Raw genomic sequence first — 25,059 nt, forward strand, 5'->3', positions numbered from 1 at the left:
TCTTTAACTAGAGAGTCAGTTAACTTTGCTTCTTGATTCCTCTAAGAAGCGTGACTGCCTTCCTCATGCACTGGCATGCCAGTCACAACGCCTTTGGAGGAAGGTTTGCAGAGGGTGTGTGTCCCTTGCTGGGAATGCTTGGGAGCTTTTCCCAGTGCAGCCCCATGAGTTGTGCAGCTGGATCTCATGCCCCTCTGGAAAGGGGCTTTGCTGGCCTCCACTTTTTTGCAGGTGCCTCCTTGAATTGCCAAGCAGATGCTTCTGCATGCAGTGATTTACAGAACTAATCAGCACTGTGCAACTTGCCAAGCTGGCAGTTAAGAAGTGGTTTGAAATTTGCCCTCATCAAATATTGAATCTCAAAATGAACTTTCTTAGTTATTCATGCAAATAAAGCTGTGGCTCTTGAGTGCTGGAAGGAAGCACATGGTGGGGGCTCTGACACCTAAAATTCAGTTTTAGGTTTGTCTGCACACAGAACTGAACTGGGTTACACCTTGCAAGACCCTTTCTTAAGCCACTCCTGCAGGGAGCAGCAGAATCCCACGTGATGATCAGTCCCTTAGCTTGTGACAGAACTGTCCTGCATCATGTAACACTATTGATGTGGTCAGATGAGAATCGTGTTCAAAACCAGTCACAAGGGACGGGGACAGTCTGTGAGCAAGCAACTGAGTGTCAGAAAGCAGCAGAAGTTAAGGCCTTTGGCAGCAGAGCCCCGTGCTGTTGGGCCACCTAGACCCCTATGTATTTGGAAGCGAGGCAGCAGCGCCACCCTGTGCACCCTGTGACCCGCCGCTGCGTTATTCCTGCTGAGATCCCAGTGCTCGCTCCACAGCACCAGGGGTGGGTTTGGGACTGAGGACAAGGCTGTAGCCCCTCCATGCCCTTGGCCTGTGTGCTCGGGGACGTGTTCCGGTGGGAGCGTCCCAGGGCCACAGCCCAGCTGTAGCCAGGCCTTGGGCAAAGGCTGGATGCTCCTGGAAGCCGCAGCGAGCAGGAGGACATACTCTCTCTTTTTCCCTCTCAGCTCTCCTGAATGCTGCCTGCAGTTGAGTCTGCTCCTCCTCCTTTGGGAAAAGCCCGCTCTGTGGTTCACCTGGAAGGAGGAAGAGCAACATTTCTGGGATTTCCTAAAGTTTTAAGTTCAGCGTAGGGGTAGAAGAAAGGATGGTTTCCAGAGACCACCTGGAGAGGGTGAGGGCCTACTGCAGAAGGGGAAGAACCGCCACTGATTTTTTGATTGCAGTGGCCAGGGAGTGTGTGTCTCAGCATGATCATGGACAAAAGCTTGTCACTTGGAAATCTTTGCCATTACCTAAGAGCTTTGATTATTTAGACCTCGAGTTTTTAATGAAAATTAAGCCACATGTGATGCAAGGTGGAGTGATCTTCTGACAGGTAGCACCCAGTACTGCCTCTCTTATGGTGTCTGGGAAATAGAAATACACAGCCTTCCAATTAATGCCTGAGCTGTGCAACCTGTCATGTCTGCTGTCAGCTGGGCTTTGTCTGGAACCACTTCAAAAATGTTGAATTCGACAAAAGCTCCCACGCTCTTCCTTTCTGGCTTGGACATTATCAAAGGTCCTCATTCCATGGTTGCAAGATCAGAAAGTCAGCAATCACTGAAAGGGCTGTTCCCAGGGAGAGTTTTTTCAAGTTGTGATCGAGTCACTGTGTTGTCCCACCTGGGCTGCTCTTTGCAATAGGAAGTAGTTTTGGACATTCTGGAACAACTATGCAGCAGATTAAAAAAAAAAAAAAAAAAATCAACCTTCAATCCCTAATTTTTAATGAATGGTGAGCATTACACAAAAGGAGAGAGGAATATTTCTGCACAAAAGCTACACTGAAGGTTAGATACAACTTCTGGGCGTTTCTTTTCCCCTTGTGCTACTTGCTTTCTGTGCAGAGTAGGATGGGATGGCAGGGAGACCCAAGCCCAAATTGGAGCCAGGGTTCAGGCACTTGAGGCTGCTGCAGTGGTTCAGAACAGCCTTCGGACTGCAGGATCCCACCCTGTCATCTTAGCATCTTCTTATGGAAGAAAATGATCATCTTAGAGTTTAGCTATAAGCCTTGCCGTCTCGGTTCCCTTTGCAGCAAGGGCTGTGTGTATTAGCAGTATGTTCATGGCTTCTCTGACCTCAGCAGTGAGGTTTTCCATACCTGTTCAGCATGCCTCAGGTAAGGTGTCTTTACAAAGCTGAGCTCTCGGTATCATGGTGGGCACAGGCAAGTGCTGCTCTCTGGAGATCACAAAGCCCTGTCGTATTTAGGTGCCGCTGCAGGAGGTGAGCCCTGGAGCCCCGGGCACGGAGCTGTGTGTCAGTGCTGAGATGCTCTGCCTGCTCTAGGCAGCTCTCAGACGTGCACAGCGCCGTTAGCAGGGAGCTTCGCCTTGCCTGGGCTCGTACTTGTTGGCTCCTGTGCTCTTGTCTCCGATTGCATCAGTACAGATGGCAGATCTTCAGTTCTGTTTCATGAGCTTTGTGCCTTCACTGAATGGATTTCAGAGCTCATCTAAGAACATGGGAAGAAATTCAGATTGTGTTTTAAACTCAGCATCGCTAACTGATGGCTAAATGAGAAACCAGCCCGAGGGGTTGGTTAGAAATTAGAAGCCAGCCCCAAGGCATATCTCCTGAGGGCAGGGAAGAGTCCTGTGTCTCCTCCTGGAGCACCTAGAGCTGTTCCCATCCAGCCCAGAGTCAGGGAGGAGCACTGAGGCAGCCTGGACAGTCCGGGATAACAGAGGCAATTACTGTACTGAAGTGGAAATCTCTCCGCAGGCCGCGAGACCAGGCTGCCCCTGCGCATCACAGGGGAAGGCATAGGGCCTCGGCTCCGCTTCAGCTGTGAGCAGCTGGACATTGGGAAGGTGTTTGTTGGATTAAACCACAGCTATGAGGTGAGTAGTCGGGATTCTGAGGGGCTGGGGGGGATCGTGATGGCTCCCGGGGCAGCAGTGAGCCTCGTGGGCCTGTGGGATTTCTGGCAACTCGGGTCATTGTCAGCAGGGACTGTTTGACATACTAGTCAAGTCTGGGGGCTTTCCCAGAATCTGGATACTTCTGATGGGATCTGAAAGGTGCCTATGCTGTTTGTGAAGTCTTAATCCGTGCTTTTTGGCAACCTTCCTTGGGGATCAGCTGGGAGGCTTCATGTGAAAAAATACCCCCTTGACAGATGAAAGCAACACTGGGACAAAAAGATAAATATTCAGAGGCTTTTGTTTCAGCCCTGGATGCAATGCACCTTTGTACTCGGGCTGTTAAAAAGCAGCTGGAACAAATGTACTGAGTTTGAGCTCCAGGCCATTGCAGCCAGCTTTCGGGTCAGTGCGTGCTGCCGGTCCTGGGAGCTGGAGGAAATCTGTCCAGCCTCTGGCTCAGAGCTGGGTCTGGCCACGGAACTGGGAGTGCTTCCCCTTGCTGACCAGTCTCTCGCCACTCTTCAGATTTGCTGCATCTCTATGAAGAGCAAAGCATTTCTGGAGATGAGGCAAAGGAACTTTCTACGTATTTGCCTCCCCTGCCAATGGTGTCTTCTGCAAAAAAATGAGATAGGGCAACTGAAAGAGGTAGGAAATGAGGCAATACTTTCAAAAGCTTGACTGGGCAGGGAAGGATGCATTAAGGTGTTTTCTTACCAAAATATTGTGCTCTCTATGCATTTTTAATGGTGATACTTTATTGATTATCTTTTTATTATTTTCATTACTTGAGAAAACGTGACTAAGTAGATGATACTGCTAGTGCTGTGCTGACTGAAGGTAAACCTCAGCTCAGCACAGGATCCCTGAGTGCAATTTGTAACTGAGGTGTAAAAGACGTGAGAGGAGAGAGTAGTTTCCAGGTTAGCCTTGCAGAGCTTGAATACGTGAATATCTTTAACAGCAGCTGCAAAATTAAAAAATGCTTCTGTCTCAATTTTTCTACCAGGTTTTACAAGGACAAAACTTAGGGAAAAGAAATCCAAAGCAGATAGTTAATTCCATGGAAATGGCAGGATTTGACCCTGCAGCAATCAGAAACTTTACTGCTTTGCTTTGGGTGGGTGTGTTGGTGACTGGCAGCAGCTGTGGGCATTGCTCGCCCAACGTGAGAAGAGCTGAATCTCAACAAGTGCTGCGGGATTATGTCACTTGTTTGAGGCAGTAGATCTCTCGAGTGTTCAACAAAATACGGCTTAGTTTTAAATTTGTAGTTTATTCTGATAATGGTAAAGTCTTAGGTGGTGGCTGTGAATGTTTAGGAAAGAGAAATTCTTTGGAGTAGACGGAGCTGCTGTGCACCGCACGCTCATCCTTTCCTGACACGTCTGTCTGAGCAAAGACTAAGAAAGTCTCCCATTAAAGACAAAATAAGAATCCTAAATGACATACCGTAGGAGAGCTGGGGAGTGCTTCTGAAGTTGGTGATAGTGCTGCCCTGAGGTGTCTTCTCCATGCAGTAAACTTGTTGGCTGCAACGTGTTGTGCCCTCGGCAGGATCGGGAGCAGAATCAGCTGTGTGATGACTCACTAGTAAAGCTGCAAGTGCCCTTCGTTGCTCTTAGGGACAGGTCTGAATCGGCTTGATGATGCTGAGCAGCTCCTCTGCGCTGCAAGTCGAAGTGGGCAGCTCTGTGTCAGTGGAATAAACCCCGAGTGACTGTGTCTATGAAGCTGTCACTGCTTTGCATGAAAAACCCAAAGGCAGAACTTGTCCTGTTGCATTTTCTTTGGCTTCTGCCAAGCAGCAGGACACAGCATCTTCTGCATTTTACAGATGTTAATTGGTTAATCAGAAAACAAATCAGCCTTCTGTAAGAAAGGAAGATTCCTTATGTATTTCCCTTATGCTTTCTTGCTGCTGCAGGTGGTCCTGTTTAACAAAGGAGCCATCGACGCTGCCTTCAACTTGGTCCCTCCAGCTACAGCTCTGGGCTCCTGCTTCACCTTCCTCCCCCAGGAGGGCATCATTTCTCCAGACGGGCTCCAGGTCATCCGGATCTCCTTCAGTTCCACCGTCCTGGGGAAGTTCACAGAAGAATTCAGCTTCAGTGTGACTGGATCCCCTGAGCCTGTGACCTTGACGATCAGGTGAGGAGGGTTATAGGAGCTTGGTGTATGCATCTGTAGCTGTTGGGTAATCATCTTCCACCTACCTCATTTTAGGATGAAACAGAGAAAAAAAGGTGTTGTCTAAGGTCTTAGTCTTGGCTTGGATCCTAGCATCCTCACGCTAAGAGTCAAGGCTTTTTAACCTTGACTCCAGTCTGAACATTGCAGTTACAGCAGCAAATGAAGCGTAATTATCTGCGAGAGGAAATCGTAGAATTGTAGAATAGTTTGTGTTGGAAGGGACCTTTAAAGATCATTTAGTCCAACGCCTCTGCAATGTGCAGGGACATCATCATCTCAATCAGGTTGTTCAGAGCCCCGTCCAGGCTGACCTTGGATGTTTCCAGGGATGGGGCATCTACCACTGCTCTGGGCACCCTGTGCCAGTGTCTCACCACCCTCACTGTAAAAATTTTTTCCTTTATATCTAGTCTGAATCTTCCCTCTTTAAGTTTGAAACCATTACCCCTTGTCCTATCGTGACAGGCCCTACTAAAAACCCAGTCAAAATCTTTCTTACCAGCCCCCCTGAAGTACTGGAAGGCCACAGTAAGGTCTCCCCGGAGCCTTCTCCAGGCTGAACAACCCCAACTCTCTGGGCCTGTCCTCGCAGGAAAGGCGTGCCATCCCTCTGATCACTCTGGTGGCTTCCTCTGGCCCCGCTCCAACAGGTCCATGTCTTCCGTGTGCTGAGGAGCCCAGAGCTGGACACAGCCCTGCAGGGGGGTCTCACCAGAGTGGAGCAGAGGGGCAGGATCAGCTCCCTCGAGCTGCTGCCACCTGTGACCATGCCTCCTGTGCCCGTTTATCTTTCAAAGTCTTGGGTTCCTCTGGGAAGCAGCTTTGCCTTCATGGTTTGGGCGGGTGGCTCTGTGACTTTGCAGGACGCTGTTTGCACAGAATTTGGCAGCAGCAGGTTCCAACACGTGTCTGTGTGAGAGCCCCGGGGCTTTAAGTGACTACCTGTGCTGGAAAACAGTTTGCCTGGAGGCTGTACAGGAAAGGTGTGGAGATGCCTGCTGCCCAGTCCGGGTACCCAGGAGCTGGAGTGACTCCTTCCTACAGGTAGCTCATTCCCCCTTGGGCCACGTCAGACAGCGGGATGGCATCAGCTTTGGGCAGTAGCTGGTCTGGGCCACCCCCCTGAACACACAGCAAGGCCAGCAGGGCTTTGGGGATGGGCCAGCCTGGGTGGCTGCAGCCAGAGGCAGTGTTTTTAAAATCTGTTAATAATCCATCCCAAATGGGCAGCAGCAGCCTCAGCATCACCTCTCATGCTCATGGGTTGGGACAGGCTGTCCTCTTGTGCAGCCAGCGCTGTGGTGGTGCCTCCTCTCTGCAGCCAGAGCAGTGCTGACGGGGCAGACGGGGAGCTCTGCGGCTGGTGCCACGGCAAGAGATAATCCTCACCAAGCAAAAGGGAGAAGGGGGAAGAAAGCTGATGATAGGAGAGGCAAAGCTCACTTGTCAGGACCGCAGCAGCATGCAGACTTGTCCCAGCTGGTCTTTAACCGCGGGCTGGTGGGATGACGTGGTGTAGGCAGGAAAGCTGGTGCTGGGAGCCCTGGAGCTGTGGGGCTGGCTGTGCCTCCTCGGCAACCAGCCTCCTGGGCTGCCGCTGCTGGGAGGCTCTAGACGAAGGCAGTAAAGCAATGGGAGGACTCTGCGGTCGACTTTACCAATAAAATGAGGGAAATGGATAAAAAAGAACAGAAAGGTTATTACTTTGCAAGAGAAGAGTGGTGAATAGGTCTGTTGAGCTCAGTAAAGAAAGAATTACATTGGCTTTGTGTTTGGAGGGAAAGTGCTGCTTTTTTTTGGAAATCAAAAGGGAACATTTCACAATCAAATAATTTATTCTCCTCTGTCCCTCCCCCAAACTGGTCACAGGGTGTTATTGCATGAGCAGCTTTCTCCTTGAGCCAGGGCAGGTTTTGCTGGTAAGGATGCATTTATCCCTTGGATACTGCTTGGACAGCGCCCGCTGCCTCTGCCTCACAGTGGCCTTGCTCCTGGGGAAGGAAGGAAGGAGCTGTCAGAGGGACGGTTGTGTTTTGGCTTCCCCACAGCCAAATGAAGTGGTCCTTTTTTGCCCAGTGATGCCCTGACTCTCAGTGCCCATCATGCCCTCCCCTTCTCTGTGGCCACTCTCTGCCCTATTTGGCCAGCACTCCCCTGGGCTCAGTGTAGACCTTCTGTCTCAGTGAAAGAGGATTGCTGGTCCTTTTTTATTTATTTCTTCCCCATCCTTGTACTCCTCCTCCCTGGATGGTGGCTCCTATGCAGCCCATCTGATGGCAGCCCAGCACACCCGCCTGCTCCCATGCAGCTGTCCCTCAGCAGCAATTCCCATTGCAGTCCTCTCCTCCCTGAGATGGCATCTGCCTCCTTGAGCTCTGTCTTGCTTTTCAAGGATCCCTCTCCAGCCCTTCTGTCATTCTCCAGCCCCACAGCTCAAACTGTTTTCAGATGCCCTTGAGATGTCCACCCACCAGGTCCAGCTGAGCCTCCCTCTTCGGAAGGTTTTGTGCACTGGATTTCATCCTCCATGGAGAAAAGCTTCTGGTTCTTTTGAACAGAGGAAAGCTGGCTGGTGGGACACTGGGATGCAAAGGAAGGAACGGGGATGAGAGTTCAAGCAGTTCCATTCCCACCTTGTGTTGTTATTCTTCCTGCTCTGCCAGGACCCTGATCTCTCTTCACACATGCATTACTTAATGCTACTGTAAAACACAGTTGTTGTCAAAACCACTGCCTATTCCCCCCTTCTCTTGCAAGCTGTACTGTTACCAGCTCTGGGTTGGCTCCTTGCCTGAGCCTTCTGGGCGGTCATTCCAGTTTAACTTGCCAGAGCACAGATTCGGTGCACTCAGGAGAAGGGGCAGTCATTTCCCCACTTGCCTGGCAAGGCTCATCCTTGGCAGTTTCCTTATGTCATCCCCAGTTGTGGCTGGTTTGGAGGTATTTTTCCATCGTCTCCTGGCAAATGCTGTGATGGAAAGTATATCTGCTCCCTTTGCTCCGTCTGGAGTAAGCTGTTAGGGCTTGGGAGGTCAAGTCTGGTTATGTGAGGTCCCTGGAGAGGGAACTTCACCATCAGCAGGGGTTTGGTACCAGGCTTATTCTTAGGAGCTGATTCAACTGCAAGAATCTAGAAGTAGCGTTGGATTGAAACTCCTGAAAGTCAGTTTTTGAGTGCTCTTTGACTATGCGGTCAGAAGGTGTCAAGACCATAGGTGATTACTCGTTACATGGAAACCAACCTTAGAAGGTGCTGGATGCTTGTTTCCTTGGTGTTTGGAAAGGGATGCTGGAAATGGGACAGCAGGGATGGACGCAGGTCCCTCCCGCGGGCTGCTGGGGTCTGTTCATGTGTAGAACCTGTGGATAATGACAGTGGCAGTCCTGTGAGTAAAATGAGAAGGCACTGTTCACTGTGGCCCTTGATTTTTAACTGAGGCAGAGCTGGCATTGATTGTCATCAACCATGAAGTCAATTAATGTTTGTTGTGCAGCTTCGAGTACGGATTTCAGTGGATGTGAGTGAGTTTTGGAGTTTGGAGCCTGTCTGCTGAGTTGAGGGACGGGCGAGGTGGTGCCCTTGGGTGTGTCAGCTGGTGCACTGGTGACAAGCTGATACTTCCCTCCAAGATCGAACTGTCCTCTGCGTAGAACTGTTGCTGCTCTTCTCAATGGATGTTTGGGGCTCCCCTGGATTCATGTGTCCTGCATGTGTAATGATTGTGTGCATCAGGTCTTCTGAGAAAGGTGTTCATATACTCCATGGAAACACCAGTTCCAGCTAAGAAATACCAAAGCAGGGAACCCGTGGCTGGGAAGGCTCGTTACAGTGAGTCCCCTTTTGTGTGGACACCTCTGTCCATCACATCACGGGTGGGGAAACCGAGGCACAGAGCCATCGCTTGTTCCGGGACCTTCCTGGGGCCAGCGGCAGCCTGGGGGCACACCCTGCCACGGTGCCCTGAGCCTCAGCAGCAGCTGTCGGGTGCTGACCACTTTGCTTTGGCTGCCTGCTGTCCACATGGGTGCTGTGCTGAGCACAGGGGTGACAGGTTGATTTGAAACCCACCGTGGTTCTGAGAGCAGCTTTTACCCACCCGAGCAGTACGGAAAGCTGAGCGCTTTGCCATTCTCTCTAACCGAGCCAACATCTCCTCTGCCTGTCTTTGTCCTTGCAGGGCCTGCGTCATTGGACCGACTTTTCATTTCGACGTCCCTGCCCTCCACTTCGGTGATGTCTCCTTCGGTGAGTGTGCCCTGGGCTTGGTCCACGGGTTGAGAGCTCTGGGAATTACCAAAATGGAGCATTTTAACATAAGACCATCTGTCACTTGTGCTCCTCCATAGCAGCCTTCAGGGTGTTAAAGCCAGGGCTGCTGGTTGCTGAGGCAGTCCTGTGCCATCGTGAGATCAGTAGGACCAAAGGGATAGAAAGTCAGTATTTTTTGGTGTCCTTGTAGTCTGTTCAGCCCCAACCTCTCAATCCTTGACAGCAGAATGACTGTGAAAGTCCTTGTCCCAGAGGGCCCAGGGGACGGGACTGCAGCAGAAGGGAGTTTAAGGCACATACTGGCCTGTAGCTGCTCTGGGTCAATGTTCCTGTTGCAAGGCAGGGATACCATTTACCCCCCTGACCTTTAGTGCCAGATGTTAATTAGCGCTGTGAGGGCCCCTCGTTGTCACCCACCAGGTAACATGCCCAAGCAGTAGCTCTGAATCAGGCACTGATGTCCTCGGACCATGGGCTCCTCCTTCCCCACCACAGGCCCAGCTCTGCTGACAGAGCCTGGGGCTGAGCATCCAGAGCGTCCCCGTTGAAATGCAGCTTCTGGTTCTCCATCTCAGTCTCACAAAAGGCTTTTGACTGAGATGTTCGACAGTTTAAATGTGAAATCCATTGTGGATTGATTGAAGGGCCATTATCATTCTGTGCCCAGGATGCCTCTGTGTTTTCATGCTGTTCATGGACTTTTTAAGAAGACTCATTGCCTTTCCTGAGCTGCTTCTCCCCTCCCTTCATCACCACTCTGCCACTTCTTTATTTCCTTTTGAATAAAACAAGAAGAAACACACCAGACAGAAATGCGGATATGTAACAGGAGATTCATCCTCCCTAATGTAATTTCATTAATAAGGGCTTTTCAGCTGAAGGCAGCTATTGTATTGTGCTGCTGACTGTTGACCTGCATCTGGCGACTTTGGTCTCATTTGGAACTGTGAAGTCTGTGTTTGTCCTTTTTGTGCCCCTCCTGCCTCCCTGCTGGAGTAACTGCTGGAGGTGGGCAGTGGTCATTGTTGTTGGACACGGAGAACCCCCCCGCTGTGGCTGCAGTTGGTTTTCCTCCCCGTCTGTATTCAAACGACGCTTGGTGAGCAGGCCGTGGGAGATGTCTCCTTCTCGCAGAGCTGGCCAGCCGAGCCAGATGTCCAGGCCAGAGCAGGCTGTGGGCTGATGTCCTGTCTCTGCAGAACACCCCCCCAGGTGTGGCTGTGTCACTGCTTTTCCATGAGGGAAGGCGAGTATCACAGCTCAAGTGATGCCGACCTGTGCGGGGCAGTGTGCAGTGTGGAAGCCATGTCCTGTTTGTTAGGTGGGGTGGAACATGGCTCCTGCTGATTTCTGAGCAAGCATCAGGTTTGCCTCCAGTGCGGGGCCATGAGTTGTCACGTGCTCAGTCTGGTAGCCCCAGGCAGGAGATGCCTTAAGGGTCCTGCCTCGAGAAACTGCGTTAGAGTGCTTTGCGTCATGCTGGCGTTCCCAGTTTCATCCTTCCCTCCTTTTACTGCAGCTTCTCCTCGATGACAATACCCTGCTTTTATATACTGAAAACTGTGGGAGTGTTCCCAGAGTCAACAGGGCATTGAATTTTGAGAATAAATGGTCTGTCTGGATGGACACTTGTAAGTGAGAACTAATTGGTGCAGGTTTGGGGGCAGGCGAGAGAGCTCCTCACAGCTAGAGAGAGAGAAACTTCTGGGGTTCAGCATCGCCAAGAGTGGCCATTTCCAAGGAAGCAATCTCTGCGATCAGCGTAAAAGGGAGCTTAAGTGACAATTAATTCCTGGCGTAACTTCTCAGTTAGCTGTACTTCAGATTGAAAAGAGCTAAACTCCAAGCCCGGTTTTATCGTAACAGGCTATTCACATCAGGAATCATGGGACAGTTGGTGCATAAATTCATATTTGTGTTATTTTCCTAGGCTTTCCTCACACCTTGTCATGTCGCCTCACTAACACCTCCTTGGTGCCCCTCACCTTCAACCTTCGCATTCCTGGGGACGGCTTGGGAGAGCCCAGTGTCAGCAGTCTTGCTCAGATCACAGAAAACACTCGCCTACTCCAGAGAAAGGGAGCCCACCGTCACCTCAGGCCAAGAGAATTCAGCATAAAGCCCCGCAGAGGGACCATCCGCCCCCTGGGATTCCTGGATATCCAGGTATGGGAAGAAGCGGGTGGAGCTGGAGCTTCACTGAGGGATGGGAGGGCTTTAGCACCGCTAGCTCTGAGCGTAACGCGGGGGGGATATCTGCACTGGTGTTGGGCTTTTGTTAGCTGGGTTACTCTGGGGCTTTTCTGGAGGACCACTGCTTTGTTCCCAGAATGGTCAGCTGAAGATCATGTCCCATATGGTCAAGTGCAGAAGCCATTCATCTGTTTCTGAGAGCTGCTTGGAGCAGTTTCTTTGGTTTAAAGTGGGCGAAGGAAGGGTGAGGACAGAAGGTGGCTGTTAAAAAGAGAGATGTCATTGTATAAAGCACTTTGCTTTTCTTCCCGGTCTTATTTGTCCCCTCCTGATGAGCAGAATGAGTTGTATTCACTGCCGTGATCTCCAGTGGGGACTGAAAAATCTCTGGCAGCCATGAACTGCACAGCACCTGCTGGGCTGCATTTTGCCCTCAGCTTCCCAGTGTAAAGATGAATCTGTTGAATTCAACAGATTGCCTCTGCATTTATGCTGTTGTAGTTGAGATTAAAAATTAGTCCTTTTATTTTAATACGGTGGGGAGTAGAGCATTAATCTAATTGTGGTTACATGTGCCCTGGTAAGCGCAAGGTGTATTTAACAAAGCAGATATGTCAGAAGACTTTTGTTACTCCCAGCAACTGTGCTCTGTCTGTGGACCAGCAGAAGAGTTAGGGCAAAATCCTCCCTTTCCTGCCCGTGGAACGAGAACCGGAGGACAGCACAGGTGGACGGTGGCTTTTGGGAGTGATGAAGTGTTCGATGCTCTTCTCTTCCACCAGGTCACCCTGTGCTCCAACACTCTGCAGAGCTACGAGCTGGCTCTGGTGGTGGACGTGTGCGGTGTTGGCAGGGCGGTGTCGGTGCTGCTCCTCACAGCCAGGTATCGGCGCTTTCCTTGCAGCTCGTCGTCTCTCCTCGTGCATCCAGCACCACGCTGCCTTGCACGTGGTTTGCTGGCTCCATCTCCCAGTGACAAGTGTTGCTTAATGAGGTAGTTCTGCCCAGCTAGATGTGAGATGGGCAGTGTTCTGAAAGCAGCACCTGTGCTCCACGGACAGGCGTGGCCCTGAGCCTTTTTCTAAAGGGAACAGTCATTCTATTCATTATTGGCCTGGGTTTTGGTGCTTGAGGTGTAATAAATTTCCAAAGGGCCATCTTTCTTCCTTCCTGCAAGTGGTGGACTTGTGCTGGGTTGCAGCCAAAATACAGCATCCATTTGGGCCGCAGCGAGCAGCCTGCTGAGAGCTGGTGTCTGGGTCACTTAACGAAGGCACATGGGAATGGGAAAGGGGCTTATGGCAGGACTGGTGAGGGGAAGCTCAAAGCAAGATCTTATGAAGGGGAAAATAGTCCTTGATGTGGAAGGTGAGGTCAGATTTCTCTGCTTCCCTCTGGTTCTTCTGAGCATTAATGTTCTCAGACTTAAGCCAAAAGTTGTTCTTGCTGCGGCCAGATTCAGCCCTGTTGTGCTGCGGTGGGTGTCGGTTTAATTCCAAGAGGGATGAGTTCACTGTGCTGTTCCCTCTCCCAGGCAGAGTCATCCAGTCAGTGCCTGGGCTGCAGTTTTGTAAAACAAGTGCAAATGGGGACAGAGAGTGCACGGAGCCGTGGGGTGCAGGAGCTGGGAGAGGGTGATCCCCCACTGCCTGAGGCAGGGGGTGGCTTGTGCCCTTCATCGCGGGGCAAAGGGCTGAGTTCTCAGGCAGGGCAACAGCGGTGTGGGAGAGGAGGCAGTCGTTCTCACTGAGACACTGGGGTCTTGTGCCCTTTGAGCCTTGGTGAGCACTCGGGGGGAAGGCTGCCCCAGAGCTCATGCCTTGCCGGGACTGTTGGGAGGGTCCTTGCAAGCCTCCTGGGGCAAAGAGCGGGCAGAGCTGATCAGGGAGCTCTGGCACAGGGCACCGTGCGCTGCCCGGGCACCTGGCAGCCTCTGCGAGGCCGAGTGCCGGGGTTTGCCCCAGCTTTACAGGGGGTGCTGGAGTCAGAAGCAGTTAAAGGCCATTTATCGCTGTAGAGGTATTAAGTGTCTATTTGACAAATGTGCTATGCTCTGTTTCATGCTACTTGGGGAGTAAACGAACTCCACATTCTCTCGTATCTCTGATTCCCTTTTGGTCCTCTCTTTGCCTAGATGCGTGGTTCCTGCGCTGCGAGTGCTCAACCCTGTCATGGTGTTCGGACGGTGCTCTCTAAAATACCCTTACCAGCAGATGCTGACCCTTGTGAATGACAGCGATCTCCCAGGCTGCTACAGGGTTCTTCCTCAGGTTTGGCATTGCATCCGCCTCCTGCCCTCAGACGTTACCAAGGGTTTATTAGGGAAAAAAAGGGTTTTGGATAAGGCCTTGCTGGTTTATATTGAAACCTAAAGGTTGCTGAGAAAAGGAAGCTGCCTGAATATAAACTTCAGGAAGCAGTTTAAACTTTTTAGGAAGCAGTTTATATTCTAGTCTTTGGGGTGCTTTCATGCAGGAGAACTTAGAGGGTTGTGAAAAGCTTCTGCAAGGAGGCTGCCAGCACAGGAGTGGGTGTTTGTGGGTGCAGCAGGTTTTGGACCCTCTGAGGATGCTAAGCCCATACAAGTCTTGCATCTTGCTTTGTACTTTTCTGCTTTCTCCTAGGGGTTTTTGAAAATGTGTGTGAATTGCCATTGTGGTAGATGTTGAGGAGTTCAAAGTTTCCCCCAAGGTCACTCCTGTGTGTTGCGTTTGACTCTGTCCCTTACAGGAGCACAAGGAGGACGCTTCTGTGTGGTACTCCAGCCCCGTGCCGTGGGGGATTGTCCAGCCTCGCAGCTCCGTGGAGGTCCCGTTGACGCTGGAGGCCCAGGTGACGGGAGAGCAGGACACTGTTGCTCATGTTGCAGTGCTTGGGAGTGACGGATCCCCTCTGGTGAGTTCTGGGGGACGTGGGCCTTGGTGCGACTCCTCTTGGTGGGGTGTGAAGCCTCAGGCAGGGTTGCTAACTCCGGGGATCCTTCCCGGGAAAACAAGAACTTGTAATATATGCTGGTGTGGACAAGGAAAGAAGGGGTTTGTGGCATACGCAACAGCTAATGTCTGTGAAACAAAGAGCTTCACAGTCAGAATTATGACTGTTCAGCAGGGATTCTTTATTCGCAGCGCTGGGCAGCGCTGGGGATCTCTCCAACACAAGTGCCGCAGCTACTAGCAAAGCTCTCTGACTAATATACAGAATTCATTTACGTAGTAAATGAGCGTGCATTGTAAAAATAGACTGAGGGTCTTCTCCCCCCTGGTGGTCCACATCGTCTTCCTCACACTGCCCGCTGGCTGAACTTGAGGTTTCCCGTGTCCATGCATGGTCGTGGAGTGACCTCACCATCCTTCAGCTCCTGTTTGTTCCGAGGGGGTTGGTGTAAACCCGCTCCCAGTCGCTTTTCCTGACACTGGCGTCTTCTCAGGCGCTTGTCTTGCGTTCTTAGGTCCCTGTTATCAGGGATGTACTCAGGAAGTTTACCAGGCTGTCCAAGGCCTGTTTTGTCTCCACTAGGCAAGGATTTACAGGTTTCAAGATGTTTTACAAGTGGGTGAGATGCCAGAGGGTAGTTAGGAAAAGAGTATAAATGAAATAGTATACATTGCAGTGCAATACAGGAAAAATAAAAGCTAGTGAAACACAAGTGATGGTTAACGTTAAAACTAAGCATCCTACTTTACTGGTTCCTATCCATTAACAAGGTCAAGGAGGTCTTGTAATCTCAAGTAGACTTGCAGCCACTCCCCTTCACCTAGAGAAGAGGAAGGATGGTATCATCCCAGGTGGTAATTTAAGTGTCTGACACAGCATTTAATTACAGCTAGGTCAGACAGGATAAGAAGGCCAGTCTGAAGCCCAGAACAACCCCTGGGTCTCGTACTCTGCTGTGCGATTAGATGAAGAGCTCTGGTGCTTCGTTAGGCCTTTTGTTCAGGAGCACACAGGGACATCCCTGAATCCTGCTAACGCAAGCGCTGTGTAAGAGGCCGTGCTGGAAGTCAGGCCCATCGCGTCTGAGAAACGCCCGTCATAGCTCTTTGCTGAGAGCCCCAGCCAAAGACTCATGAGTCTCCACGCCGCTTGCACCTGGAGCACAGAGACTTTTTTTTTTCTGCCAAGCTTGGAAATGGATGAGGCAAAGCATTCCTGGACTAAAGCTTCCTGAAGGCTGATGTTCACAGTCAGGCATACACAACAGCAGCAATGACCACAAAATGTAGGCAAGAGAATGTTGTCTGTAGTGTCCTGGCTTCATTTAGCTGAAATCAAGATCAAATACAGTTAATTAAGCTTTAATTTAAAAGGATATCAACTTTTGAAGCAGCTGTTTTAAAATGTCTTCTCATCTCTGAGCATGAAAGAGGATGTCAGAGGGCTCCTGTGAGCCTTAAGCTTTCTGTAACAGAAAGAAAGGCTGACATTTTGGAAGTAGTTACAGGGATTTAAACTTTTAATGAAACAAGTGGAAATGATGCTGCTAAATCTCCTGAATGCCTCCTGAATGTTTTTACTGATGTGAGGAGGTGGTTTAGCAAAGGGATCCACATTCCTTCCCCAGTAGTCTGTGACAGTTCTTCAAGAACAGAACTTTTGGGTCTCAGACTGTCAAAAGGAAAAAATACTGCTTGAATGATGTAATTAATAATTAATGCCCATTATCCGTATAATACCAGGAATAGATGTAAGTGCAAATCAGAGCAACTAACTTGTGTGATCTCTACTCTGAAGGGCCTGCTTTGCCTCTGGCTGGTGCTGGCTTTCACAGGCGTAGCTTTGGGACTAAAGCCACTGTCCCAGTGTGCTGTGCAGCAGCAGGAGTCAGGGAGGGTGCTCTGGGGCAAGACTGAGCAGTAGAAGGAGTGGGAGCAGGCACAAGGTAGAGGAAGGAGAGTTACCAGTGCGGAGGAGGTGTGAAAAAGCAAGCATGGCGAAACAGGGTTTCTTTATCCCCTGATAAAGGGAGCTTGTGTCTTTCTTTCAGATGGGATCAGTCCAGGTCCCACACTGGCTCCAGGCCTTTGGTTTCAGTTTTACAACACTGAAAACTTCAAACAGCCGTAATTATCCCCCAGTCTAGGAGTACCCTTAGAGCCGTTTAATCATTTTAAACTTTCTCTCTTCTTTTTTTTGATCTTTCCTACCTGCTTTCTGGAGCAGAAAATCCATCTAGTGAGCACTGGAGAAGGACCAGTTGTCTATGTGCATCCAAGCAAAATAAATTTTGGCAGTATCCAAGTTCTGCAAGATGCCTCCCGAACTCTCCACCTCTCCAATCAGAGTGTCATCCCTGCATCCTTCAGGGCAACGATGGTAAGTGTCTGTGGAGCTATTTTCCAACAAAAATGACTGACAAGCAACCTGTGACTTAATTATTATATGCAACATTTGCATATCACTAGATGATTGAGAAAGCAATGTATTCCATCACAATGCAGCAAGAGGAGCCTGGTCTGGGGGCAGTTTTAGCTGGGGGACCCCTGAGTAAAGCAGAAAATTTGCGTAGATGCTTGAGCAGAAATGAGTCTGGATCAGTGTTGCAAGTTCTCCCTTTATTTTGTGGAAGATATTTAGCTCTAAGACTCATGTGTTTGGAGCTCTGAGACCAAGAGAACGCCGTGGCCCTTTGCTCCTGAAAGGGCATGGGTTTCCACACGGTTTCCCTGTTAGATCTGCATTTGCTTTGTGCCGAACTGCTGGTAATGACAGAGACTAGGGTGTGAGGTCTGGCCTCAAACTGCTCGCAGTGAGGTGAGTTTCACACCTGCTGGGTGTCAAACCAGCTGGGTTGTTGCACAAGAACGTACGTGTAATAGTGGTGTACCCACGGTGGAGTCCGTCGCGTTGCAGAGCACCTCTGGAGACTGGCTGCAGAGAAAGGCTCTTTAATCCTGGAGGCTGCGTAGGGTGAGAAGCTGCACGGCCCAGGGAGGGTGGGTTGCTCCTGGCAGGGGGAGCAGGGCTGATGCAGCCAGCGCGGGCTCGTGCGCTGAGGCCGGGTGGGGTGTGCTCCCCACTGGAGGGGGGATCTGTGAGGGGCTTGAAAGCAGGGTTCGGAGGGGGTTTGTTCTTCTCCGTGCCAGGTGGGTCAGACTCCTGGGGCTGGTTAGCCCAGGCCTGGCACTGTGGACTGGGTGTTGTGGATGGAGCATCAGGCAGTGTGTGAGAGTACAGGCTCAGCCTCCTGGGCCAAGGACGGGGCTGAATTTCCCTCACGCGGCTTTTCCAGCTGTTTGGGGGATAAACGTAACCTCAAAGTGGGGGATTCCCAGGGCAGCTTGCTTTGATTCCACAATGAAAACCTGCTTTCCATCTCTGCAGAGAGCAAGCCACCTGGGGTGGGTGGTGCTGGTGTGTGAAGGACGGGGTTTGCGTGCTCATAGCAGGCCCTGACGCGCAGAGCTGCTCCGGCACTGCTGTCCGGCCTCACGCCTGCCCTCCCTCCCCGGGCAGCCTGTGTGTCCCGGGGGGCTCGCAGGGTGTCTCTGCCTCTGCATTGCCTCAGGGCCCTAAGGCGTGGGGCTGGGCAATGAGTCCTATCCTGCTTCACTGCCATCTCTGCAAATATTGTGGCTAATCAATAAATAGAACAATAATAGCAGGGGGGTCAGGGATGGTTTCTTGCCCTGCAGTAAGGGTGGGCTCTGCTGCTCCGTAGTCCCCCCCGCTGACCCCACAGGCTTGACTTACCCCACCGTGAGCATCTCGGCTTCTCAGGGCAGCTGCTGCTATCACGGAGGTGTTCAAGGGAGCAGGTCCTGAGAACCTGCTCGATCAGTCGTTTCAGCAAGGGCTCTTCAGACTCTTCATCCCCCCGATGCTGAGCTCCAGGGGAGCAGCACTGCGGCAGGCGAGGTGTGCTCCAGCTGCTCCCTGCCCCCAGCAGCTGCCTCCTTTGGTGCTGCTTTGCTGCCTCAGTTGAAGTTTCGCCCTTTGCTGCTGCCTTAGGCTGCCTGGCCGTTTATTGAGGGGAAGAAGAGAGGACTGAATAATTTTGGAGATAAGATCTGAGATGCAGTCAGGTGCCAGGGTGAACTGCACACGTACCTCTGAGAGCAGAGGCAGTCCCTTAGCCTTGCTGGTGGGTGACTTGGGCATCCTGCATCCAGTTGTGCCCCTGAACCCAAGTCTTGTGTTCTCTAAGACAGAAAAGCTGCTGCTTTGATTTCCTGCCTGGAGATTGCTGCAGGACGGTGAGCTGTGATTTCCCTGTCTCCTGTTTGATGGCTGATCTCGAAACCGTGGCTGTTTGCAGTTAGGCTTAGAGATCACGGTCCCTGCTCAAAGGAAGGAGCTATGATTGAAATTTTCACAGCAGCATTGCATCAGCAATGTTACAGCACGCTGACTGGCAGCTCAACAAACCGAACAAGATTAATAAAGGGACAGCAACAGGGCAAGTATAAGTTTAGTATCTTGTTCGAAACAGGAAAGGAAAATGCTGTAATGCAGATGGCCATGGTGCCACCTTGGTGGTGGTATTAACCATCACCTGCAAATTGCTGTTCCTGTCAAGTCAAGATTTCTTCTTGCTCTATGGGAGAAAAGAGCATTATCTGAGCAAGGCAAGATGCTTTTTTTGTGGGTAACAGTGCTGTGCCCTTCAAATGATATCTGTAATGCTATTTAGAAATGAGTGTTGAATTAACTTTCCAGGATATGGGCAACACTGGCCCTGAATATGGGGTCTCTTCCAAGGTGAGCAGAACTTTTGAAGATAAGATGCTGTCCTGGTTCAGCTAGGATAGGGTTAAGTTTTCCCCAGCAGAGAGGCGGAAGGAATCTCCAGCCAGGTTATTCATACCATGCTGACCTCAGGTCCAGGCGCGGGAGCGTGGGAATTCTTTTTCCTTTGTGGCTTTGGTCGCGGGGAGCACGGGGCTGTCTGTAACCATTGCGGTATTTCTCTGTATATCTTTTGTCTTGTTTACTGTTATTACTGTTTATTGTTGTTATCATAGCTACTGTTGTTGTTCAGATTGTTTATTACACTGCTGTATTAAATTTCTTATCTCAACCCGGGGTTTGTGCCCTACTTGTATCCGAGGGTGGGGGAGTGACAACAGCAACGTGGTCTCCGGTCCCAGCAGGGCCTAAACCAACACAGCCTTTTTGGCGCACCAACGTGGGGCACAAGAGGGTTGAAATAAGAATCAAAAAGGGACAGACCCTGACCAGAGTGTGCTAGAGCAATCTGTTGGGTGCAATTTTTCTGTTTGTATTTGTACGGTTTGATAAGACAATGTTTTCAATGCTGGCCCACTTGCTTGCGTGGTGGAGCTGGATTATTCCTTATATCCACTGTGTGTTCCCAGTGCTGGTGTTTGTTATCAGTGGAAAATGTGTAAAGGGTCTTATTTTGCTGTACTGGCTCCTGACTGCTTATAATGTGTTTGTATCGCTGGGGCGGGGCGGGCCGGTACCTGTTCGCCGTTTGGGCTTTTGTTAGGGGTCTCACCCCCTCTGTGGGTGAGCCAGGGGAAGAGATCCTCTCGGTTTTTGAGAGTTTCAATTATCCTTGGAGCCTGCAGGCCAGTGTGATTGCAGCACAATGCTTTCTGAATGCCTGCCAGATCTTGTTTTGGCCATGCGGCGCTTCTCTAACAATAGCAGTGCCTGGAAACCTGCCCCGAGGTCAGATAATAGTGAGTGGCAAGGGGTGTGGGAAAAGATGGGCGAAGGCCTGAGTCGGTGGGCACCCCCAATGCTTTGGAACTTCACTCCTGAGCAAATGCAGAGCCCTGAGAAGCTGATGGAGTGCTTAGAAAGGGTGTGTTACCAAACTGGCAAAACCCAGGAGACACAAATCGCTGCAATGTGTTGGGGACTTGCCCATGCCTACCGTGTCCTCTTTAATACCACCCACTGCCCTCAGCGGGGAGAAAAGGCTACAGAACCTGAGAGTGAAGTTACTGGTACAGTATCCGGGCCGGGGGAACAGGCAGAACCAGTGTCAGTCGCCTCCACCAGCACAGCGACTGGGCCAGAGAGCCAGGCAGTGCCAGTGTCAGTCGCCCCGATACAGAAAACAAAATATACCAGAATGTCAGCTGGCAAAGTGGGGGATGGGGATGAGCCAGGCCCAGCACGGGAACAGATGCACAGGCTTAACTCTTTCCAGAGCTGTCTCACCAGAGCCTCATGGTGCTCCAAAAGCTCACCTTTTAGTTTAGGTTTTAAAGGCCATGTTTTGCTAATACAGCAGTACCAATTTGCTGATTTCCAGCCAGTTTGTTCTTGCCAGAGCTGGAGGGAACCATTCGTTGTAGCCACTTGTGCCTGGAAACACACGACATCAGTCATGAGCAGGGGTCATGGCCAGGAGCGTCAGTCTTGCCCTGGTGACAGGTTGTACCAAAACCTGAGGAAGGTGGAAGGCTGCGTCCCTCCCAGTGTCGCACAGGCTTAGGTCCAGCAGGCTTAAGTCCAGAGCATGTGGCTCTTAGAAAGGGGAGCAGAGGTGTGGAGGAGACCTTGGAAAAGGTGCCTGAAACCTGGCCATGGGGGGGAGTTTGGTTTTTATCACGTAAGGTATCTTATATGAGTTCATGCCCTTTCAGAATTGCTGTTTTTCAGTAATGGAAGAAATTATTATCCTGCTTGTCTAGGGAAATTAAACTTGTCGTATCATGCTGTACCTGCTGGCTAACTGAATTAAAGAAGGGTAGAATCTTCAAGGCAGTTATGCTCCGAGAAGCAAGAGTGACTCAGGAGGGTGCTTTTCCCAAAGGAAAAGCAGGAGGAGTTTGGTTATCAAACCAGGTGGCCCTGATCTCTCCCCAGCCCAGCGAGGAAGCGCAGATGGGATCTGGAGGGGTGAGCTCTGGACCAGGGACACAAATGGAGACAAGTTTAGTTAGCTCGCTCAGCAGTCTGCTATTGGCTGAACCAAGCTTGACAAGTTAGGCTCTGTTGTCAGTGGCAGTGAGTGCCACACTACTTTTTTTTTTTAGAGGCTCTGCCTTTTGATTTCATAAAACATCCCCTTGATGGTGCTCTGGGGCAGAGGCTAAACCAAAGTGGTCCCCATCCGTGCTTTCGCCGAGGAGATGCTGGTGCTGAGGTGCCAGGAGGCGGCTGGTGGTTGGTGGGAGCATCCAGCCAGCCTCGTGCCCTGACCTCCACCTCCTGCTGGGGCTCGGGGCCGTCTGGGGCTCTCTTCTGCCACTGGCAGTTTGTGCGGATAAAGAGTAGCTTTGAAATGAAGAACGCAGGGTCCCCCACCTCAGGACTGCTGAAACACCCGGGAGGAGGCTCTGTGCACAACTGATGTGGGACGGGGTTTTATTCCCCCTTCATGTGCAGCCTCCGTGAGGAGCGATGGGTCGGCTGACAAAGGTGTAAATGCTCCCTTGCTAGGGCTGTGGCTTGGTAAAGTACAGCTGCATTTTAGTACTGAGTTCTGCTTCCTCTTTCACTTGTGCAAGGCCAGAATGACCAGATCACTTAATTAACTAGCTTTATGCAGCTTCAAGAGAACTGAGTGTGGTGGCTCCTCAGTCGTCCCTTAGGGCATCCATCCCATCCCAGCCATCAACGCCATTCCATCCATCCATCCATCCATCCATCCATCCATCCATCCATCCATCCATCTCTTAGATGCACAGTGGTGTCTTATATCCAAATTCTGGCAGCTCTTATTCGCAGTGGAAATCTGTCCTGGGAGAAGCTAATGATCTCAGCATTGAGCTTCTTGAGTAAGTGATTGATCCCCACCCTTGCCCAGCACTCAGGGACTCTGTGCAAGCTCCTGCAGGGACAGAAATAGCCACTGTTTTTGTCTGTCCAGTGCACAGGGCTGCTGGGTTGTGTTCTGGAGCATTCAAGGATAAGCGAGTAGCAGGGACGTTATCAGAAGTTAGATCGTGGTCTTCAAAGTGGGGGGAATTTTTAGCGTGGCTCCAAGAGATTCCTTGTCTCTGGGACGCAGCCTGGATCCACGCAGGCAGAAGCTGACCTGGAAGCCTGAGTGAGTCTGGCCCGGCAGAGCCTTTTGGTCCCGGCAGGTCTCCTGTTCAGTGGTGCACTGTGCTGCCCCGTGCTGCCCCTTGGACCCACACCAAATGCTAACGGAAAGAATGAGGACCCGATGCCATTCCTGCTCCTCTGGAGTGGGCTGTTGGCCCTGGCTCACCCTGGGAAATTCAAAGTCTGGCTCCATCGAGACAGCCTGTCATTATTCCTCAGTCATAGTTTCTTGGGTACAGTTTACTGCCTGGCTTGTTGCCAAGCTTTGATAAATGAGCTTTGCCAGATAGCAGACATGCAGGTTCACCTCTGGGGTGGAGCTATCAGGTCTCCTTTTCCAGTGAGCTACCATGAATCAGAGGGCAAAGAAAAGCTAACAGCCACCGGCTTGGTGTGAACGCCTTGGCTGGGTAGCCCTCGGCTGGTGGCAGCGCAGTGGATCCTCTGAGGCTAGTGATGGGCTGCGCACGGGATGCAGGGGCAGCAGAGGAGGGGTGGTGGGATCCTGTGTGAGGCCCCAGAGTTTACCCTGTGCCAGCAACCTTCCTTCATCCCATTCTCATCTTGCTTTTTTAAAGACTTCCTTTTGCAGCTCTAGAGGACAAATTAAATGGAGCAGAGTTGATTGATTTTGCCAGCACTTGGAATAATGTTGATGCCTTTGGCATGCTCCACCTGGGACGCAGGCGTGCAGACCCGACCTGCTCTCCATGCAGGGCACAGCCAGCCTAAGGAGCTATCCTAGCTGGGGCATCCTACACACGCTGCTGGGACGCTGCCTGTCAGCAAGTTTTTGCTTCCCTGGCCGCAGAAAGTCTTACCCTTGCTAGCAGAGGTCGCTTTGGGGGGTTATTTAAAATGCTTCCCAGGACTTCAAAGTGCTGCTTGGTTTTCTGACAGTCTTCTCCCTTGGGCTGGCTGGTGTCCTGTTAGAGCTGAGTGCTGCCAGCCTGATGGATGGGAACTCGAGCTAACCTCATCTGGATCGAGCATTTGCTTGGATCGTGTCAGGCCTCCAAGCACACTGTTGCTTTCCATTAAAAAATAAAAAAGGCGGGGGGAAACCTCTTCTCTTACAATACTGCAGGGTTTTGGGTGAGTAGTGCCTGTCACCCCAAACACGGCACTGAAGTGTGGGGTGCAGGCACCACCACCACCGTGATGGACACTTGGAAGCTGTACATCTGCCTCCCTGTGCATTTCCCGCTGGCCGAGGAGCACGGTGTGTGTTTCCTCTCTGCAGGCTTGCTCCCTGGGAACGTGGTTTTAGAGGGGCTGGGGTCCAGCACCTTCACTGCCGCAGCTGTGGAGGGAAGTCCATGAGAAACCAGAGGGAAGAGAGTGCTTGGAAGCTCGGGCCATGCCTACAGGGCACGTGCCTTCCAGTTTGCTTTCTGCTTATTGCTTTAGTGCCCTGCTATGAACATTTATAGCTGAATTTTCCAAAGCAGAAGGCACTGGGGCACCTCACTGCAGCTGGTGATCAGTGGGAACCGAGTGCTTCAGTTCTTCGGGGGCTGTTGAGAAGCACTGAGTAACTCTTGGGAAAGAAGACGTTGGTGTCAGGGGTTTGATCAGCCGGTTTTGCAGAGTTACTCTTCAGGCTCTCAGCAGTATTCCCCAGCCGTGTGGCTGCTGCAGTGGGATTTGAGCAGTCCTGGCTTCCTCTGGCCTTGAGCCTTTATGCCAGCCCAGCCACCATTGTCAGGAAACCAGGAGAGGTGAAGTAGCTTCCCTTGGCGTGCGCTCCGAAAGAGAGACTGGAGGAGGAATAACCTCCTCCTGAGGATGAGCATCCCTTGGGTTGGGCAACACTGGGTTAATGAAGTGAGTCTGTTAAAGGAAGGTAAAATACAGGTTGTAGAAGCTCCTGCATAGTTGTTGTTTCCAGCTTGGATTTAAGGAAATGGAGCCTCTCTGGTTTTTATCCTCGTATCTTCAGTCCTTCCTTTTCCTGCACCCCACAAGAGCCCAGGGTCCGTGGTTTCCATGCTAAGTTAGTGTTCGGCTTGTCTTACAGGCTCGTGAATGCTCGTGCTGGAGGATTGAACCCAGTGAAGGAGTGATTCCTCCTGAGACAGAGGTGTCAGTAGCTGTCGTAGCAAGCTTGGATGACACGGAGAAATTCAAGGACGAGGTGAACCTGTTCATCGAGAACAGCCACACCTACGTGATCCCCGTCCGGGCTGTTGGCACTGGCACCACGATTGTCACTGACAAACTCTTTGCGCCGGAGCTCAACTTGGGACCCCACTTCAGGTAGGGTATCTCTCAGCTTCTGCCGTGGGCTCAGCAAGGGGCAGTTTTGCTGTAGTCCTTCAGGCTGGTTGTTCTTCAGCGCTCAAGGTCCTGGCTCTGTTTTCCTGAAGCCCCAGGGCTTCCTTTAGAAACCTTCTGTGGCCATTTGAAAGTTGTTAGATACCCTCAAAAGCCACCAAAATGGAAACCAGTTGTTAAATTGTCACTGACTTGTCTTTAGTTATAATACATCTATTTC

The 25,059-nt window shown here is 51.1% G+C and overlaps 1 protein-coding gene across 1 annotated transcript in view; it reads left to right on the top strand.

The window, feature by feature from the left end:
* The window catches only part of LOC141965212 (hydrocephalus-inducing protein homolog), a 101,845-nt gene that overhangs the window by 37,629 nt on the left and 39,157 nt on the right, over positions 1–25,059 (top strand). Inside the window, 9 exon segments of the mRNA XM_074916462.1 lie at positions 2,796–2,914; positions 4,866–5,089; positions 9,310–9,377; positions 11,332–11,567; positions 12,377–12,477; positions 13,729–13,864; positions 14,325–14,489; positions 16,755–16,907; positions 24,583–24,821. Of these exon segments, the coding sequence (XP_074772563.1) occupies positions 2,796–2,914; positions 4,866–5,089; positions 9,310–9,377; positions 11,332–11,567; positions 12,377–12,477; positions 13,729–13,864; positions 14,325–14,489; positions 16,755–16,907; positions 24,583–24,821 (1,441 nt within the window).

Source organism: Athene noctua, chromosome 12, assembly GCF_965140245.1.
Source record: "Athene noctua chromosome 12, bAthNoc1.hap1.1, whole genome shotgun sequence".
NCBI classification, from domain to species: Eukaryota; Metazoa; Chordata; class Aves; order Strigiformes; family Strigidae; genus Athene; species Athene noctua.